The sequence below is a fragment of the Pezoporus flaviventris genome, unplaced genomic scaffold (assembly GCF_033815535.1).
Source record: "Pezoporus flaviventris isolate CSIRO_AGI_PZ_B2104156 unplaced genomic scaffold, CSIRO_AGI_Pfla_v1 ptg000021l, whole genome shotgun sequence".
In the NCBI taxonomy this organism is placed as follows: Eukaryota; Metazoa; Chordata; class Aves; order Psittaciformes; family Psittacidae; genus Pezoporus; species Pezoporus flaviventris.
Genome location: NW_026892569.1, coordinates 355,764 through 377,478, shown reverse-complemented (window position 1 = coordinate 377,478; position 21,715 = coordinate 355,764). Strand labels below are relative to the sequence as shown.

The window sequence follows — 21,715 nt, the reverse complement described above, 5'->3', positions numbered from 1 at the left end:
TAAGGCTCTGCATAATAAGCATATCTGTTAGTTTTCCTTATCTTTATAAAGCTCCCAGTTGTCATGAGAAGCATTGTGTGTCACTCATCTTGCCTTGTTCTACAGAAACTCTTTTCTCCCTTTCCTTTTATCTCCTGTTGGCATTTGCAAGGTAGGAAACTTGGCTGGCATGGTGCTGCAAAGGCCCTGTTGACTAAATCATCATGTAACCTTCAACCCCTTAATAGCAGCAGGAAATAAAAATAAGGCCTCTGTGTACCCCTTCAAAAATGTTACTGGCGCTCTGGTGGTTGCAGCTTTTGCAGTCACAGCAGCCCAGGATTAAGGGGAAGATGATGGCTTGAACCATCCCAGGGTAAGTGACATCGAAGTATGGCCAGATTCCCCTGGGAATAGCCCACGGAAAACCACACGGGGAAGCTGCTGACCGTAGCATGTGGCTGAAGAGGTGCTTGAGCACTGGTGCAGAAATCTTCCCCCTGCTCTTCAGAAACCTGTGCCCACCCTCCTGAAACACCCATGTTAGGAGCTGGGGCTCAGAGGACAGCAAATGGTTCCAGTGGTAGGGGTTTGCTGGTAGCTGACGGTACCTGCAAACCCACAAGCTCATCACATGTAGTTATCTGGCTCTGGCACAAGAGGATGTGGCCTCTGTGCAGGTTGTGTCCCTTGTTTCAGAGTTGTTCTACAAACAGGATCCTCCTCTTGGTGTCTACAGTTTTCTCTTGCTCTTATCTTCTATTTCTGAAAAGAAGTGCTAGTATTGCATATTCAACTTATCAGCTGTTAAAAAAATTCAGAAACTGCCACGCATAGGTAACAAATACTTCTATGAGGAGCCATTTGAAAACTTGTTGTTACACAGTGCTTTTAAAAGTGTCTTACTCAAAATGCATCTTTCCTTCTGCTTTTCTAGGACCTTTAGTTGCTATCACACACAGTGTGTCTGTGACATGTCTAAGAGTGTGGTGATATAAAGTTAGTTTGCTTAACTGACAAGTTCATCAAAATTGCTATGGAGAGCTGCTGCTTTCCCTGCAGAAGAAGCAGTTGGATTTGGGTGGAGAAGATCTGTAACCAAACATGAATATACTACTTCTATCTGTGGAACATAAGTGACTGATTACATGTGTCATGCTGGCAATGCTATGCCATTAGCTTTTATGTTTTTCCCTTGTGGTCCAAATTCCTGCTTTCTCTAGAAAGGGTCTTTATAGTCTCTAGCAAAATGAACCAAAAGTTAGTCGGAAAACGTCACTTTGCATTTTCCACCATATGGCTACTTGAACACACTTACTGCCACTTCAGGTCGTCTGAGACAACTACTCCACAAAACACCCCTTTGAAGTACTGATACATCTTCTGTATTTCTGATGCAGCTCTTTACTGACATAGATCTCTTATAACTTTGCAGAAATGTAAATCCCATTCAGGAATACTGCTTAGTAGCAGTGCTTGTCAGGTTTAGTTACGTATCTTATATATAGAAACAGAGATAATTCTCTGCTGCATCCTTTTCAGACTAAACCAGGACTGCAGGTGTTCTTTAAACAGCCTTTCTTCCCAAGTATTAGCAAGTGTGTGTGGTCTGAATACAGAGCTGGGAGCCAGATGGGCCTGGGTGTAACATCATTTGTCAAGTATGCAGTCCACAGCATCTCACTGGCTTTTAGAGGTGTTGGTACCTGCAGCTTCTACAACAATTGCAAGAGCTTTTAATAAAATAAATATAATAATTACCTAACTTAGCAAAGATAAAAGCTGGTAGTAAGTTGCAAACACTTTAAAGTTAAGGAGGGTATCTTTCTGTTTAGCAATCAGACCTTAAATGTTATGTTTTATATATTTCACTTCTGGCTATTGAATTTATTTAATAAATATTGAAGTCTGTTTTATTTATGTCAGTGCAATGCATTTGACCCCAACTGAGTTACAGCTGATTTATGTGAACATAAATGAAAGGAAGATGAGCTCCAAGGAAGGAAAAGGCTTGTGAACTGTCTTCTCTTTTAAATGTTCCAGAAGATAAATAGCCATAGTGCTTATATACATGGAAATAAAAGTAAATCGTATATATCTTTATATAGTACTTTATTATAGTGTGTGTATGTGTATCTACATATATGTGTGTGTATGTGTATATATACATATACACGTATCTATGTGTATATGTGAATATATATATTCAAGGCCAAGTTGGATGGGGTTTTGAACATCCTGATCTAGTGGAAGATGTCCCTGCCCATGACAAGGGGGTTGGAGCTCATTTAAGCTCCCTTCCAACACAAACTATTCAATTATTCTATATCTGTAGTTTAACAACATTCAACTGCAAAGTATATGGTGAAGAATAACCAGCCAGGTAGTAACTCCTCAGCAAAGAGCAGCAGGCAACAACACTGCCTGCCTGTGAAAAAATAAACATCATGTTTCATAGCAATGCTGTAAGATAAATTCAGAAAATAATCCTCCAGCAAGGCCTTCAGTAGAGCAGCACACTTGCCTTAGAGCATCGCATCTCACTGATGCAGTGCCTCAACAGTAGTATTCAGGTTAGGGAGAGAAAGACGCCTGAGATCTTCCCAGTGACTGAAGTTGGGAGAAATTACCCCATTATCTGTCAAAGACAAAGGGGCAACCTGGTACCATGCTGATCTTTAGAAGTTCTGCAAAAGACAAAAAATATAAAAGAAGGTGACAGAAGGCAAGGTGGCCACCACTGTCCGTGCCACCTGGAGAGGACACTTGGTCAGGCACAAACTGAACATTTCAGAGTCCTGAGTGCTCTGCAAGGGTTTGGTTAGGAGGCTGTGAAACCTCTACCAGAGGGTGAGTTTAGGATGTGGGTAGAAAGGGTGAACTGTCGCAAGTAGTTCTGGTGTGAATGGCTGCTTCTTGAGCAGGCACTTAAATGAGGTGACCCCTTGGCCTCTTCCCAGACTCAAATGGTGTAACCTGTTGTCCTGGGTTCAGCAGTAGCAGTCGTTTTTCTCCTTCTTAGTAGCTGGTACACTTTTGGCCTGGGAAGAGTGCTGATAGCACCGATGTTTTTAGTTAATGCTCAAATGTTTAGTCTGACCAAGCACTTTCTGAGCCTCACGCTCTGCCAGGGAGGAGGGGAAGCCAGGAGGAAGCAGAGACAGGACACCTGACCCAAACTGACCAAAGAGGTATTCCATACCACAGCACATCATGCCCAGGATGTAACTGAGAGTTACCTGAAAGGGGTGGGGCATGGCAGGGTGGGTCTTGGTATTGGTTGGTGCTCGGTTGGGCAAGTTATCGGTCGGTGGGTGGTGAGGTGTTGTATTCTCTTCCCTTGTTATTTCCTTTATCATTATTATTATTGGTGGTAGCAGCAGTGGTTTGTGTTATACCTTAGTTACTGAACTGCTCTTATCTCAACCCGTGGGAGTTGCATTCTTTTGATTCTCCTCCCCATCCGTCCCGGAGCAGCGGAAGGGCAAGAAAGGCAGGGTGAGAGAGACTGCATCATTTACAGCTGAGCTTAAACCACGAGACTTGTCCTGGTGTCTTTTCACCAGGTGAGATGGGCTATGTCCCAGGGTCTTTGGAAACGTTTCTGACAACATCAGTGCCATTTCCTTCTGGTAATGAGTAAATAGAAACTGTGAAAGCACTTTAGTTTCTGCTTCTCTGCATCTGTATGGAGACACACCCATACACAGCATGCTTTTCATCTTTTCTGTAGGGCATTTTATTGCTTCCAGTAGTGGCCTTAATCATTATAATAGCAACTGTTTTGTGGATATAACTAGCAAGTCTGGAGGCATTCATATTTTTCTAAATATGGGAATTTGGAAGTACCTGGGCAGAGTCAGCATTTTACTCTGCCATTATATTTATTCATGGAGTTTTTAGTCAGAAATTCAGACTGATTAGCACTGCATAGGTGGAGAAAAGGAAATAGTGTTCTGAAGAAATCACCCTCAATATGTAATAATTTTCCCATCTATGTGTATTTGCTGTATATTTAATTTTTGAAGGGGTTCCGCAGAGACACTGCTCCCTCTTTGGCTCCCTCGCACCTGTACTGTGCTGTCTCTGTGTCTTTTAACTGTGCCTAATCCTCTTCACTCACAAGAACTGTTCTAGTTTGTGTCCTATAAAAAGATAATAATAAGAAGAAAAAAGAAAAGGCTTTTCTATCACTGTATATTTCCATACGTTTTTGGATCCTTGTGCTATCTTTGGATACTGATCTCATGGCAGTACCTGTTCTCTGACTTGCACATGTACTGTATTTTCATAATAAGCGTAGCTGAATGTCAAGAGCACATAAATCATTGTGTATTCTCTGTAAAATTATTTCAATGAATTGTAGAGAATTAAAACATAGAAAATAACAAAAAAAACCCAACTTTTTCATATTTTTAAAAAAGTAATTTTTTTTACTAATATGTGGTATTATAGTCCCTCTTCTATAACTTCCAGTAGACCTAAATTTAAAATTTATACCAGTGCTATTTCAATCCAGATCTGATCTTCACTTTTTAAATAAACAGAGGCTATACCATAAGCATGCAGTAAAAATCTTGTTGTTAACGGCAATGAATGTTTCTGTCATTGAGCCTTAAAGAGACTGTTCATAGATCAGGTAGCTAATGTGTGTTACATCTTTGGTTGCAAACTCATTAAAATTGGCTTTTAAAAGGTGAGCTAACATTTGAAATACTACAGTCTTCTTCCCAGTCATCTTATTTGTAATAGTGTCTCATGTGTTGTGTCTCCTAGCTCTACATACAAACTACCACACTTACAATATCCATGAACTTAAGTGCTTCAGTGGCCCTGGGGATGCTTTACATGCCGAAGGTGTACATCATCATCTTCCACCCTGAGCTAAACGTCCAGAAACGGAAGCGCAGCTTCAAGGCTGTGGTCACAGCAGCAACCATGTCATCACGGCTCTCACACAAACCCAGCGACAGGCCCAACGGTGAAGCCAAAACGGAACTGTGTGAGAACGTAGACCCAAACAGTAAGTACTGCTGATCTTCTGTTTGCTAGCTGGCTGGGGGATTTGGAGGCATGGACCAATATCTGAGGTTTAGGGGGTTTGTGTTATTTGGTCTTCTCGGAGATTTTTGATCTCACACACATTTTTTTTTTCCTTCTTTAATTCACTTTTTTCAAGTTGTGTCAGTTGGCAGCAACTCCTCATAAAATTTTTAGTAGCTGTGAGTAAATCCTCCTCCTTTCTCTCCTCTGTGAGGGAGAGGTCAGCAGCATCCTTGAGTACCGGACCCTTAGGCTTGCGTCAAAACCAAACCTTCCTAACCCTGAAGGTACAGTTTGCAGGACGGATGGAGGGACAAGTACCAAACTCATTGATAACTCTGCTAACCTGAGTTATAATTTTCATTCTTGCAAAATTCCTTTGCAAAAATCTCACAATCCTTGAAGATTCCCATTTAAGGATTTCATCCGGCCCTAATGCAAATCTTGCCACTGATTTAAAAGGAAACTAGATCGAAAAGACACTTCCAGTTTCCTTAATGTGCATAGCATGGTATACTGTAGCACAAAATTACATACTGAGGCCATCAAATTTGATTTGCATTTGAATCTGGAAGGAGTTGAGGAAGGAGACAGCTGCACAACTTTGTAGCATACTGGAAAGGTTTAGGCATGTCTGCAGTTTTTATGAAAAACCAATCTGAATGAGGAGAAATGCCCTTTCCTTGCCCGTGATCCATTCATCCATTTGCTGCTGAAATCCCTGCCACTTCTTGTCTATTAACTGCTGCCTGAATACCTGCCTCAAAGCAGAAACTCTGCTGTCAAAGCAAAGTGGAAACAGCCAGCAAATTATTGACACAGCACTTTTCCTCCTTTTATTCGCCCCTTGACTGTTTTTCTCTGATGCCTTATCGTGCAGATATACAAAATACATCCTATGTAGAAAAACAAAATTTGTCTTTGGAAACTGAACTATCTGAACTATGATTTTGATGTAAGACAGTAAGGAAATGCTTTTCATAGATTAAGGACCATATTGTGCCTCCTCCAGTCCTACCAAACAGAGCCCACACTGCAAGAAGGTGTATTATCCAGCGAGAGTGTGAGCTGCAGAGTCCTCCGCCAAGTCAAGTTTCTGTTAGTGATGTCATGGTGAAGGAACCCCTTCCTTTACCTTTGGGCTATAAATCTACCCCTCACTATGGTGCTGCCGCTACTGAGTCCTAATGGTCACTGTCTGACCATCCAGCACACAGAGTTCAACCTCCTCTGGGTGTTTGGGAGAATGGCTGAGGCAGCTGGGTTGGGAAAGGCCTTTGGGAATGAGGGAGAGAGAGGAGGAGGAGAGAAGGGGGTTTTAAGAGACATCTGGAAAGGGCAGATGAGTTGCTGAACTGCATTTCACTGATCGCTGCACTGTCAAATGAGTTGGAGTTAGTTCCTCATCCAGAAAAATCAGAATCTAAAAATTTCCACTCAAAGACTTGATCAACAACAAAGCTCTAAAAGTTCTGATGATGCCACTTTCAGTGTAGAAACAGAGATACACCTCTGAAAGAACTACAGCTTGGGGGTTTCCCTTCTGCTCTCATTCTCCTGTGCTGCATCTTATTGCAGTTTTCACTTCTGAGAACATTTCCCCCCTGCCAAAGAACAGTCAGATTTTTCCCTGGGAAGGAGATGTGTTTATCACAAAGAAATATTGCTTCCTTAAACCTCCATGTTTCTGGTGAAATACAACATTTTTTCCTCTAGGACTATATACTAGACTATGTTTTTAAGAGGCAGGAGAAGTAGTGAGAGACAGAATCTCCCTGCTCACTGAGATGTACTACATTTGGCCTTAAGCATCCAGCCTTCAGTCCCAGTTTTGTAAGACTGAGTTAAAGCTGGGGCAAAATCCACCAGGAACAAAAACCTCAGAACTTCAAAATTGGTGTGCATGAGGGGAGAATGCTTTCTGTGACCCCTTTTGCTTACATGTAGGATTCTAAAGTATATACATTTGTTTATCTTTTTGTTCAACCCAGCCAGCAAGGAAATGTGCACTATTATTAATTTATATTCATTTATATGTCTTTCTCTGAGTACTGGGTTTTTAAATATTTTATGGTTTGGGAAATAAATTTCCTTTTAACTATTTTGATCATTTACACATATAGTACCATCCGTTCATATTATCAGCTGCACCTACTGTGACTATTTCATACCCTGCGTACGTGTGTTAATAAAAATTATTAGAAAATCAAATGAAATAAACTACTGCTGTACTTAAAGTATTCGGGTACATTTAGACCCAGTGTAGGCTACAACTACATATAATGGGAGCTTTCCTATAGCATTCAATAGGCTGTCAATCAACCCCTAACATACAACATAGAGCATGTATGTTTATACAAGTGATTAATTCAATACCTGAATTAAGGAGTGTTTTTTTAAACTCTAAAATTTTGTTTGAAAAAAATAGTTCCACTTTCAGGTGGAAAAATTGAAAACCGTATCAGTGAGCTCAATAAAAGCAATGCTAGCTAAGCAAAACCCCCAAACTGCATTTTCGGTGAAATTTTGAATATGATGTTCATAAATAAATCAAGTTTTGATGTTTTCATAACAATTAAACTTAAAAAAAAAAGTTTATTTTATACAGCAGATGGGGAAATTTTCAGAATTGCACCTACTGGAAAATAGGAAATGTGAATAAAAAATCACCCAAGGTGCTTCCATCAATGCTAGGAGCATTTTAAAAAATGTTAAATAGCTTTCAAAAGAAAACGTTTTCAGTAACTCTCCTATTAAAATTGTTTCGATCCACTAACAATAGCTAACCATTACCTATGGATGCAGAAGGGAGCCAGCAACTGTTGCAGGAACCTCCCTGCTGTAACCTGGGGAAAAAAGGGTGGGGAAGTTTTGGTTGTTCACTCTGTGCAAGCTCCTCTGCAACTCGCTATATCATGCTAAAAGTAAATTAATTGATGGGCATTAAAGGATGAGTCTGAGACTCATCAGCTCTCTGCAAAGCTAACTTAGGTACTGATCTGGCTTAGCTACTAAGTGTTTTCTCATAAGTGGAAGAGTACAGTTGGGTTTTCCAGTTTGATTTTCTACTGTATCTCCTGGTGATGCTGCTCTTCATGGCTTGCTCTGGTACTGGAGACTGGAGTTGCCATTTCTATTGAAAATACGCAAATGTTTCGTATCTCCTAAGATATTAACACTGAGCCACCGGCATGGGATTCATGTACCTCCAAACATTGGGGAATTTGGTGACTAAGCCCAAATTTGTGGCCTGTCCTACTTATATGCCAGAGTCAAAACCAAAAGCAAAATGTGGATGGTTTTACACAAAAATAGCCTTGCAAAAAATCTCCATGATTTAGTAGACCTTTAAAAGAATGCCTAAAGAACTGAAGATGTGCATGTAAAACTGGAAAGTCTATAAATTACCTGAGTGGCTCCCTGAGAGCAGGTGGTCCTCAGCAGCGGTGCTGAGCATCATCTGTCAATGCTGTGCACAGCAATCAGGTGATCTGCAGGAATTTGAGCTCAGAAAATATGAGCAGAGCACTCAGGAGAGCTGGGATCAAGCACTGTAGGTTTAGAATGAGTATAAAAGAAGAAACTGCATTAGCATGGGAGGAAAATCACCTGAAATGCAGTGACCTTATATCCCACCCTCAGGAAGAATGAGGACTTGCTGTGTTGTAGCTTTTTGTTAGGAGGTATGGGAAGCAAGAAATATCAGAAGCTGAGCTTCCCAGCCATGGCCTGGGAGGGGTTTCATGCTGAATAGGATATACTAAGGTCAAATTTTTCAGTCTGCAACTGTGTGGCTTATGAAAACTCTCTTAATCATTCCAGTTTGGCATGCGCATGCTTTTACTCATTCAACAGCTTTTTCCTGCTGATATATGTTTGCAGCAGATTCAGATGAGCAGAATTCAGTGCATAGCAACTTCCATCCATGTAACAAGTTCATTCTGCTCTCATGTGCCTTTGGTTGTATTTCACACTTTATGAGAAGATACTTCTCACCAAGTCTGAAGTTGAACAGATAGTGAGTGCTTCTGCTCAGTTGTCTGCTTGTGTTTCTGCTGCAAGAGCAGAGTGTCAGACTGTAACAAAAACATTTGAACGTCCAACCCATACTTAACTTATATTGAGATTTACATGTAATTACTCCTTTTTCCTACCAACTTATTTTAATTCATGGCTTTGCCAAACAGAGTGACAGGGAAATCAGTATCTCGGTTGTTTGATAATGAAAAGGTTGTGATTCTGTCAGGCTGGATGAGCAGACCTTACAGGGAGAGTGTTGGCTTTCATGCATTTCCCTCTGGAAGCAGCCATGAGAAGGAAGCTAAGCTGCTCAGTTCTTCCTGGGACCTGCCTTTCTGGGACTGGCTTTTCTGGGAAGATGTTTTCTTGCAGAAATAGGGTAGGGTCTTTAGGGACTTGGCAGTGTTGGTCTTCTATTTCTAGTCTCATGGGGAATATCTCACCATCTGTGAGAATGTCTCTGAGATCAAGATGATTCATGTGGAGTTGCCTAGTAGTAGATAGTAGAGAGTAGGAGGCATGCAGCATCTCTGTGGCAAAGACAGAGTGCATCATAATGACCAATAACTCTTGGAAAGATGGAGCAGCTCATGGGAGGAGACCCCTTTCCCCAAGCAGTTTAGCTGGGATTTGTTGAGAAGTGGCAAAGGAAAAGTGTCACCATGGGCTAGCCAGAAAACTTTTAAGGTCTAAAAACTTAGAATTTTCAGTCTAATTTTCAGTACTGTTATAATTTTGTGGACTTTAAAGCTAGCAGGGTCTTTGAGAGCTCAGTAAACTGTACACACATAGTCAAAGCAATTTTTTTTCTTTCTCCTTTATTTAGTATTAGGTAGAACTTACTTGCCGTTGATTCAGTTCTCAGTAGTGAGGTGCAATCACTGCCCCTTTTGCCCATGCAGACTAGGCACCATTTCCATGTTTCCATTTTAAAACAGTGCTTTCCTGTGTGCTGTCAGGTCCTGTCTATCACGACGGCAGTGACAGCAGTATATGCCCATCCTCTCCTTTCTCCATGTTTTGAGAATGGACATTGCCTTTTTTGGTTCCCATCAGTGAACTGTGGATAGTGTATGTGGGACACAAGAATCTCCTGACTAGGACATCCAGAGCCCACTGTGCAAATGCTCGTGTGCTGTGCCCTGGTGTGTTTGTGTATTCATTCCTGTTCATCCTTAGCATCACTGACATGATGTTGCCTATTCCATCTTTCTCAGGAAAAAAAGCTAAAATGGTTGTTGAGGATGCTGAGGAATCTGAGAGTGACTGCATAGGGGAGGAAGGACTGGGAAGTCTTAATCTAAAACCAAAATGTTCCAAAGTTTGTTCAGGGGAGAGGAATTAAAAAAACCCAAAACCAAACAAACAAAACCCAACCAGACCTGCTCTTTCCTGAGCAGCTGCTCCCATGTTCAGAGGTACCTGAACTTCTGTGAACTGGTTCATTTATTTCTAACCTGTGCTTAATTTCATATAGTGGTGCCTCTCAGCTTTCCACTATCACTGTTCTAATCTGGGCCCCTTACTTGGATTAATGTCATGGCCTTCATGACAGGGCAAAATTTGAAGAGTTTATTATGAACAGACATATTATACATACCAATGTATTTACTTTTCCTGTAGACTGCATACCACCAGTAAGAAAGAGTGTTCAAAAATCTGTTACTTGGTACACTCTTCCACCTACTGTATAGCTTTTGCCTGCTTTCCAAAAAGGTAAGGAAAAATCTAGCTTCTTATTTTTTTATTCTCAAATTCTCATTATGATTATTATGACATACATAAATACATGAGGAATGCGCATTAGTGCAGCTGTTACAAGAAGTATCCAACTTAAAAATTGTTCACGGATCCATTACTGCAAGCTCCCTCCCATGTGGGGAGGGTTCCCTGTGGGGAGGGTTCCCTTCCATCCCTCCTTTTGCTTTGAAAACGGGAGACCCAGGATTTGAGCAATTTTAATCTCTGAGCTGTGTCCCAGGAAAACAAGGGACTGGTGGTCTTCTGCTTCCCACCAGTGGAGATCCCAGTAAAGCCTCTGAAGATGTAGGTATTTGATAGCAATTTAAAAAAAAAGGAACAAATGAACAAATCAATGATCAGAAGTTAATTATGGCAATCAGATCTAACAACTAACAAAATGTTTTCTGAGTCATTTCCAGCAGCTTTACCAGCAGGGTTGCCTGGCAGCATAAAAATAACGTTTGCTAATGTGTGAGCAATCTTCTTTATGCTAAAATTATAAATGGTTCAAAAAGAGTTTCCAAAATACTCTTTTTCACCATGGGTGATCCCAGTGACCATTCCTGTGTAACCACGAGTGAACAATTTTTGAGGGCTGGCTTTTTCTGAGTGTTGTGACTGCCTCTGTGGTGATCTTGTGAGCTAATTCCATATCTGTGACTTCGTCAGCCAGGAATTATTGCTTTTCTGATGAAATCAGAGGAATGAGAAAGCATTTCATGTTGGGGACAACTAAGTAACAACCATTAAATATTTCTGCAATTCCATGTGTGCTCAGATGGCTTTGCCCAGTCTTTAGGGTCTTTGCCTGGGTGGGAAGGGTGCTGGCCTGGTTTCTGTGGTGCTGTGCAGTTAGAGCTAGAAGAAATTGCTGTAAAAAGCCTTCAGAATGCTTAGCTGATCCCTAATAGGTGAGAACTTGTATCAGCAAAGGTAGGGATATTGCTTGAATTGAGTGTCTGAGTCACAAGAAAAAAGAATGCTAATATGCTGGTGTAAATTGCCACAGCCCCAGTTGCAACTCAGCTTGTGAAGCTCTTGTGAAATGTTCAAATTGCTTTTTATTGTATTTGAATTGTGCCCACTGTTTTAACTTGGCTCCAGAAGAAGGCCTGATTTAAGGTGTGAAGATCTTTAGGAATACCAGGATGACCAATGTAATCGGAGGGCCACGGTCAGAAAGGTTGATGGTGGGGAAATATAACAAAGTAGGAGAAGTAGAGGAGGGTAGAGAGGGCCACTCAAAGCATAATTGCAAATCAAATGTGAAAGACGAAAGGGCAACTATGTGAAGATGAAATTGAAAGAGATGATAATTTTCTTTCAAGAAGGAGAGAAAGAGAAAAGACACCTTAAATCTCAGAGAAATCATTTGTATATATATAAAATAAAAAGAAGGTCAAAATTAAAACAATCAGGAGCTCACAGAGATTCCTGAAGATTACTTTTTTCTGTGCAACTTTATTGTACAGTGTCAGGAAATGCTATCTTCAAAGGTACACACATAATTTTGTCATCCGAGTCCTGTAAAAAGTGATGGGCCACTGGGATTCTTTAAGCAGATTGCAAAATTTGAGCGACACAAAGCTATGACAAATGCTACAATCGAGGATGGTTTGGGCTTGCGATGGTCTTGCTTATGCCAGTGCTCTTCTGCATCAGGTTTTGTTTTCCATTTCTCACCCATGAGTGTTTCTGTTCCAGCTGGGCTGATTGTTGTAGCTTTGGTTGCTATGTTTTGATTTGTTCTTCCAGGAATACAAAACAAGAACCAGCAAGAAACAATATACTGTATTAAAAGCAAAGCAGCGATACCAGGAAAACATCAACTTAGTTGTAAATTGACACTTGTTTTGCAAGTAACATATTTGCGTGTGGGTATGAACACTGTGCTTAAGCTGTTACTTGACTATATCAGTTTCTGCTATGTGATGCAGGGAGAGATGCGTTTATAATGTTTTTAAGTTGTTTCCTGTGAGTGACAAATAGGACTTCTTTATTATTGGAACTAATGAAAATAAAAGGCTTGAAGAACTCTACATTATATCTGGGTCAGGGAAAAAATTGTCCATCTTCTGGGCAGGGCAAACAAACATCAAATGCTTTTGTAGAGCTGTAGAGTCACATTTGGTAAGGTAGAAATACTTGCAGCACTTTTCTCCCAGTCCATTGCCAAGCAATATGTCTACACATCAGGAGGAGGAAACAGCCCAGTGAGTAAAATCTTTGTGATATCTGAAAGACCTGGATCCATCACATGGGTTTTTGGAGCCTCCCGGTGTATGCCTGGCAAGTAGTGCCATGCCTGCCTCCCCCCCACCTTGATGATGATTGTAAGATGCTCATGCATTGCAGATGGGATCATGTAAGTCCCAGAAAGACAGCTCCTCTGTTTTGCTGCCTTCCAGACTTGCCGAGCAGGACTATAGGGTTTTGAGGGCAACATTCCGGGGCATCATGCCAAGATCAGTCAATTCTTCTTCTAAGGTGATGCAAAGACTGTGCCTTTCTTTGGTGTGCCCCTTCAGCACACTGGAGTTATTGAGCTCTTTGCCATGTATGCAATACACACTGTTTAACAGGGATTCACTTCAGTATAAGAAGGACAAAGCAAACCATGGTATGGGTTACTGTTTTGCTCTGGGATGGACCTGAGTGATGCCTATGAGCTTGCTGTGCTCTGAAGTCTGTCATAACACAGTCAAGAAGAGACTAAGTGGAGAATATCCCCCTGCATTTTCGGTTGGATTAATATTACTGGGCATTGTTATTTTGGTTGCTTTTTGCAACTAGATGGTACTGTCAGTCCTTCAGTCCATAAAGCTGTTTTAGCAGGGATAATGGCGAAACACTGCAACTCATCAGCAACCTTTTATCGTTTTTCTGTCTTTTTTGTTGAACTTCAACTCATTCTGGGCCAGATGCCAAGCATGTCTAAACCACAGTGGTCCCATTGCTTTGAAGAAGAAATGTCAATTCATATTAGCTGTAGCTCTGCCCTCACATTTTCTAACAGCAGATAACCTTTCCACCTCAGCTACGTGCTGCAGTGCTCAGCTGCCAAGGGTTAAGAACACAAAGAGGAGCGGCTACCTGCTCAGCAGAAATATTTTCTGAACTTTGTACTGCAGCTGGCAGATCCTTGAACTCCGCATTCCTCCTGAATTCACGTTGGGTTTCCCCAAAGCTGGTCCTCTGCGCTGCTTTGGGCAATGCGTAGATCTCCAGTACTAACTGAATTAACTTGAAAATGCCAATCGCTGTACAATTACAGTTATATTAGGAATGAGGGTAGCTCGGCCACAATGCAAGGCAGGAGCTCTCCTCCCAGGGCTTGGGCACAGTATGCTGCTTCCAAAAAGTTTTCAGCTGTTTTACAAGTCACTTTTCGCTTGATCAGTATGCAGAAGAAGTTCCGTGGTGATTGCAAAGTGTTGAAGTCATTCATAAGGCATGTGTAGCACCACCTTGTGTGAAGTCATTAAGTTTCTTGGTCCTATCTCTCCTAAGATATATGCCCAATTACTTAGATTATGCTATAATGAAGCTGTTGTGATGTGGTCATGACATGGTTTTAAACTGGTCTTGGGCTTCTGTTGACAGAGGTAAATAGTTCGAATTACCTTCTAGTGCCAAAGATTTTCTGCGCCTGTTCTCCTTGCCCTCAGTCTGCGCAAGACAGGGTATGAGAACAATGGCATCAGTATGCATCCACCGCAGTAGCACCAGCTGTGCTATGGTCTGTACAGCTTCATCTGCAGAACAGATTTTCAGTCATAGTGAGGGAACTCCAGCATAAAATGTATGAACAAATCCACTTCCCTTTTTAGCAAGTTTTTCAGTTAAAATTGGGTTTCTGTCACCCTCCTGCTGGAAGGCTCACTTCTTTAAGAGCACAGACTTCCCCTGTTGTCCTCTAGGTTAGAAAACATGAGTATTCTGAAGTGCCAAAATGTGATTTCAAGTCAGGACTTGGCTGGTCCGTCCATTTGCAGGAGCTCAGGTTTGTGTTTTGTTTTCAGCTACTTTTTACTGCAGAACTTGAGTATTTTTGCTTTCTCTTACACTCAACATGCTCTGGACATGGTGCAAAGGACCATGTCCTGCCCATGGCATGGGGTTGCCTAGATGACCTTTAAAGATTCCTTCCAACCCAAACTGCCCTATTACTGTGTGCCTAGGCAGTATATGGGAATTCGAGGGAACATGTATTTTGTTGCAGTGCAGTGACTGCAGCATTGCATCTGGTGTCTTTCCTTGCAGCATACGCTGGCTCTTGTCTCCTGCCAGTCCCACATGTTGCTGCCTGCGGTTCCCCACCCTGCGGTCTGAAGGGGAGGACCAGGGCATGACTTGCTGTGCTTGTGGTAGGAGACCTGCAGAAATGCTGCTCAAAACTGATTGTGGAGTACTTACTTATTAAAGCTTCAGAAAAAAATGTGTTTGCAGTAGACTGTATTGTAATTGCTCCCCCTCAGGAGCATTAACTCATTTTTATGTAACCTTGCATAATATAGTTTGATAAAGCGGATAAAACATGATTTTCTGTTGTACTGCACTATGAACCATAGGTGCATTTCTTATTTTCCATTTTCTACAGTTCAAGGAGGGGAGGGGATTAATCCCTTCTCTCATCTGATTTCAATCCTTTGTCACCACACAGCCTTTCTCCTTAGTGGTCACTCCCTGTTGGGGTCACATCTCTAATGTGCAGACACTGACGGAGAGATGCACACAGATTCCTTCTATGTGCCGTTAGGCTCCTTGCACTTCAGTATATTTGCAATTTTAAGCTGGAAACTGGCATGTAAGTATTTATTCTAGAAATTACTTATTCATTAGCACGTTTTCCACACCATAGCCCAGCTACATTTGATGAGATTGAACAGCTGAACAACCTTTAATTTTGTACACACCACGGGGTATCTGTAATAAGGCCTGTTTTCCATGGATACAGTTTTGCTGGTTTGATGTTGTCTTATTTACTTTTTAAAAGATTTATGCAGATACAGCCTCTAAAGAGATGAAGATGTGCAGACCAATATGCTGGAAAGAAAAGAGTTTGGTATGCTATGAAGAGTATGCTATGACGAGTGAAAATTGAATGTGCTATTTGATGTTGTTGACACATTCATTGGTTTTTGTGCGTTCCTATTCCCATGCTGTCCTCAGACCTGTTTTTGACCATCAGAGCAGAGCAGAGTCCTCCGTGCAGGGCAGCAGATCAGCACCCCATCCCTGCATCTACCAGCATGGGTCCATGGCAGCCACTTTCTCCACGTTTCTCCTCTGAAAAAGGGAATGTCATAGAATCACAGCATGGTTTGGTTGGAAGGGACCTTAACGCTCATCCAATTCCAGCCCGCTGCCATGGGCAGGGGCACATCCCACTAGATCAGGTTGCTTCAAGTCCTGTCCAACCTGGCCTTGAACACTGCCAGAGATGGGGCAGCCACAGCTTCTCTGGACAACCTGTGCCAGTGCCTCAGCACCCTCACAGGAATGAGGAAGAGAATTTCTTCCTTTTATCCAATCTAAACCTATCCTCTTTCAGTTATTTTCAATCTATCCTCTTTCAAGGATGGACTTTTGTTCTGAGAATGTAATTCCTCCTCTTCCTTCCATTTGCATTTGCATATTCAATTTACATCTTAATGTTTGCCAGTTTCTCAAGGTCTCAATATCCATTTGAATTCATGTTTTCTTTCAGGTTTAAGTACCTGTGACAACATCCTGTTGCCCGGCAGTCAAACTTGTGCCAGAAATTATTCTCTCCCTAACCATCTTGAGTGGTACAGGGAGGGTTGCGTTTATCGTTCTTGGCAATTCAGGGTTAAACTCTTTTCATGACATTTCAAACTGTGAAAGGTATTCATCACGATGGATCTATATTTTTTAAGCCATAACAACACTTTTTATGGCTGAGAGCAGTATGTGTTGTTTGAAAGTTTCATTTAAAACCTCTCAGAAATGAGTCTTTAGCAACTGATGCTTGAATGAGACCTAAAGGTAGGTTGAGGAAGCCAGGTCTTTGTTCTTTTGACTTTGTTAAGCATAGCCGCCTCCAGCTACTCAGGAGAATTTATTTATTATAAATACATATTAAAATATTTATTTTAATATTATTATATGGCCAGGAAATTTTGTTGGAAAAACTCTTAGTTGTGCCAATAAGAGGCCAGATGTTGCCATGGGACCCTGGGGAGTTTGCAGCCTCTGGGTGCAGTATGGCTCCTCCTGTTTGAACATTTGGGGATTGGGTTACTTTCCTTTTTTACATCTCAAAGTACCTACTTCTGATGATGCACTTTAATAAGTTCACATAATTGCATGCTCCCATATTAATTATTTTGTAGACTGTCTCACACCTTCCCTGACTTACATGATACAAAGCTCGTAAATATGCAGGAAAGTGTTAGACAGACTGTTTCTTTTTTCAAAAGCTGAAATTTTTTATTCTCTTAAATGGCCACCTTATAGTTTGATGTTTGAACAGTGTTAGCTAAAAGACATTATTAATGACTAAAGTGCTTTGAATATTAAAAGGTAGGTAGATATATGTCTTTGAGACACAAATTAGTATTAATTAGTATATTGGTATTCCTCCTTTGTTCCATTGTTTGTCTTTTTAGGTGATCTTTTTTCCTATGAAATTTAGAAGAGAAGTGAGCATATATTGTTATACCTCATGGTCCAGTCCCTCTCTGGCTTTTTTGCTAATAAACTCTTAGTAGCACTGAGTTGTCCCTTTGACTAATTTATCAGTCCTTACACCCTCTCGGGGAGAATTTCTCAAATTCATGAATTGTAATATCAGGGAAAAGACGCGGACTTTTGGCTCTCTTTTCTTCCATATATTTATAATGACTCTCTTTCTGCTGAGCCGGGTAAATGTCACCTTGACAGGACTCACTTCTTGCTGTTCTCACACGGTAGCTTGCTGTAGTCTCTTACATGCACTCACATCCTCATCTGCATTAGGGAAGTGACTCAGATAAAGAGTTGTAAGATTATGAAATCAGACTTGACATTCTCAGCTTAATTTCACTGATATCATTGGCATCACCAGACTAGGACATTGCAATATTTGGAGTTATATTTCTTTTCTCCCCTGTGCAAGCAGTAGGAAGCATTGCAGTTGCATCTTGCAGCTTTCAGGATGTGTAATCTTTTAATTGTTACTGCTACTATAATTCTAACAAGAGCAGCCGTGACTCATAACCGCTGGTGCAAACCTGATTCAATATAATCAGGAATCCTCCAAACCCAAGAAAGGACTCAGATGCACAATGTTGTCTGGCCACTGAGGGTAGAAGCGTGGATAGTTTGACTGGAAGTAGCTAGAAAAGAGACTGAGAACAACCAACAGCCTTTAAATCGAAGACTGAAGTCACATAGAATCATAGAATAGTTAGGGTTGGAAAGGAACTTAAGATCATTTAGTTCCAACCACCTGCCATGTGCAGAGACAAAGTATATGCTATACTTTGTACTGTGTTTTGGCCTCTGAGGTAGTATGGAAGCTGGATTTGAGGTTTTACAATTTAGAATCTTTGCAGATTTTCTTGATCTTGTTTGCAATTTGTGATTTTTGACTGTTAGAGAATGTTTTGCATCCATTTTAGTTTGCCTGTGGTTATTATGGTCAGCTAATTGAATTTGTTAAACTAGTATTCTTATTAACAGTTAGACAAGGGGCCATCACCAGCTGATGCTGCAGGCCTTTTTCCAAGAGAACACACTGATATAAGGCTGAGCACTCCTCATCTCGCTGCATGGCCTCCATGGAGTGGGGTGTGATTAAATACTAGGGCTTGGTATGCAGACAGAACAGAAGAGAAAGGCCTTCAGTGCATGCTTGAGATGCAGTATCCTGGAAAAGAAAATATTTTGAATGCACTGTGAAGTGCCATGCTCGTGCTTAAATTTGATGCTCAGTAGCCATTTGCTGGTGTAATACAATTCCTTTCAGCTCAGTGGTAGCGGTGAGGGATGTCCTTGCTTGCACACATCATCCTCCCCAGCAGCAGCCAGCAGCACATGCCTGAGATATACATTTTATGTTCCTGTTCATCAAAGCAAGGTATATACTCCTTTAAAAAATTCTGTACTGAATTAAAACATTTATGAAGAAGTTCTGCTTCAGTCCCCATGCAATGGTTTTGCAGCCATCAGCACCATCACAGCTGTCACATACTGCAGGGAGACATCTAACATCTGCTTTAGAGTGAGTAGCTTACATTTGTGATGAAATCTATGTAGATTATAAGGTTAGGTGTGAAACCTGTATTAAATGAGTGACTTAATTTTTTTCCTCCCTCAGGTATAAAGGAGGTCTATTCATAGCTCTCCCTGAAGTAACAGGATTGAACATACACGGCAGTGAAGTTCAGTCAACAAAAAGATCACACCAGCAGATCTGATGGGAAAACACTCTTTCTTTTTTTCTCTGCAGAAAGAGGGTCCATGGCTTGCTGAGAGCAAGTGGAGCAACTTCCTCTTGGATTTGGCTATTGGGATGTCAGTTCTGTGTCAGACCTAGTGGCTTTGCTGCTTTTTTTTTTCTCAAAACAAAAAATCTTTTATGTTTTTCTTCTTTTTTTTTTCTTTTGTGTATTTTTCTGAGATTAATGATTTGAAATCATCAGAGTTGAGTCTTTAGTGGAACAGCTCCAGGCAAGCAGGTGCAAAGTATTTTCAGCAGCAGGTAGGACCAGTGGCAATGGGTTGGCTGAAAGAGCATTTGTTCACAGACCTACTAAAGATTTGGTAAGCAAGTTCAAAAGGCTAATCATAGTAATAATGGAATAAAGAGACCAGGAAAGCTGAAAATAAGCAATATTACAGGTAAATGAAGTTCTCAAAGACATGAATTCATGCACTCTGCGCATGATTACAATCATGAAGAAAACTGTTCAAAGATTGTATAGATAAGAATAGGAATAAACCTTGATGGTAGAAAATCATTGTGCTACAGTCAACAGGACTATAAAAGAAATGATGGCTGTCACACAACCAAGCATAGCCCAGCAGCTGCCCACTGGTGACAGGCACATTTATCTGATAGCTGTCATGCTGCTGGTCAAGGTTTTTTTGCATCTGCAGTACACAGGCACAGGTCTTGTAATGTCACACAGCCCGTTCCTGTGTGCGGTTGTGTATCTTTGGTGATTTTACCCAAGCCGTGATATATTTTGTCACCTTGTGGAAAAAAAACTATTGAAAATCTCAGTGTGGCACTCAGAAATGACAGTGCTGATGAACTGGAGGAGCATGTGAGTAAAACGAGTGTGAGGCACGGCTGAGCGTTCATTTGTCACTGACATAAAATAATACCGTAAAATGCGATAGATATTATTTTATGTTGACACAGGCAGCAAGCAGAATGCATTTATGCAGCAGGGGCCTGGGTTGGTTTGTTTTTTGGGGACAGCAAACAGCAGCAAATAAAGGGCTCATAAGAAATAGGCCTTTCTCAGTGTTTTTCTCTTATTGCAAATAGGCACCACTTTCATACCTGGAAAACTTCACGGAGGGTGTGGGGTGGCTTAATTGGCTTCAGGAAAGGAAATGTGGGCACCTCTTTCCGTGACATATGGCAGTACATTAATGAGGAGAGCATCCTTTTCTTCATTAAAAGTATTTTGACTTTGGGATGAGATTGTTGGTTTTGAACTGTAACAGCAAGGAAAAAGGAATGCTCTTATTTTCTAACCATAATGCGAAAAGGGAGAGAATTAGGTTCATGGCTAAATACTTGTAAATGCCCATGAAACAATGGGCACACATAATAGGAAAGAAAGGCTTTCCAGTCCCAGGACCTATGCTTGGCTAAGTTACTCCTCTGTAACTCAGAGCACTAAGTCTTACCTCAAAGGAGAATCTGGCACTGCCTCTAGTGAAATGCCTGTTCTTGCTCTTCAGAGGAAAAAGAAAGAGAAAAAAACACCACAGTTGCCATAGTTACACCACTTGTCATGATGCTTATCATGTCTGTGGAATAAAGAGCCTTATATTAAATCTGTACTCTTATTAATATCAGCTGTTAAACATTTCCAGGATATTTGAAATCAAGACTTTCTGCAGAAAAAAAAGGTAAATTCGATTGCAGCAGAATTGTTCTGTTTAACCATGCAGCTCAGTGTGTAATTTTGTTAGACACTGTGTTAAAGAGTTATATACTTTGAATAAATTTTCCAATTAATTTAGCTCCTTTCTCTTCATGAACATTCTTGATTTTTCTGTTAAGATTTTTGCCACTTGCAGCTCTTTGCCAATTAGTTTGAGCAGGCCAAGGAGAAGAAAAGGAAGGGAGCTGCCTTCAGGTGAGGACCCACCCCTTGACAGTGGTACAGTGTTGGGTTTGCTCCATACTGATTTCAGACTTCCCACGTGAGGGGGATGAAGGCTGTGACTGCTGTGCACATGCATGTGTCCTTGTTTGCTTTCCAGGGCAAACATACCCCAAATATCCATATAGATCACAAACACATACACACGTGTTCCCTGTGGAAGGATCACAAGTCTGCGCATCTTCTTAATGTCAAGGGATCTGTGGTTTGATGTGGTATTATGCTTCTGGTTTAAGCTGCTATGGTAAATTATAAAGCATTTGGGGAATACAGTTTAAAGTGGTTTTTCATATGTACAGTAGAGGCTAATGCAGAAAGAGTGCATTTACTGCTCTCTGATGACCCTTGGGCAGTCACCCCTGGACTTCCTTGTGCAAGGTGGTTCTCCTTTGGGGCAGTACAACAGTGTCACCCTCCCAGTGGTGGGTCTTGCCAGAAATTGCCCATAGCCAAAAGTCCCTGCACAGCATTCATTCCCATTTATATGGTGTTAATCTTGCCAGTAGCATCACAGGGCTGGAGCTCTACAAATCCTTCCCTGGAGGCAAAGGTAGCAGATTCCAGGCCTTGCAAGCAAA

At 41.1% G+C, this 21,715-nt stretch overlaps 1 protein-coding gene across 9 annotated transcripts in view; it reads left to right on the top strand.

Annotated features, from left to right (window-relative positions):
- The window catches only part of GRM7 (glutamate metabotropic receptor 7), a 297,928-nt gene that overhangs the window by 258,646 nt on the left and 17,567 nt on the right, over nt 1–21,715 (top strand). For 2 of the 9 annotated variants that reach the window (XM_061455689.1, XM_061455682.1), the window contains 2 exons: nt 4,756–5,002; nt 10,666–10,758. The exons of 3 other annotated variants lie outside the window; for them this stretch is intronic. In XM_061455689.1, the coding sequence (XP_061311673.1) occupies nt 4,756–5,002; nt 10,666–10,736 (318 nt within the window). In that variant the 3' untranslated portion in view covers nt 10,737–10,758. Of the gene's footprint in view, nt 1–4,731; nt 5,003–10,665; nt 10,759–19,108; nt 20,995–21,715 lie in introns of those variants that run through there. 4 more of the 9 variants (XM_061455683.1, XM_061455685.1, XM_061455684.1 and 1 more) reach the window with 4 other exon arrangements.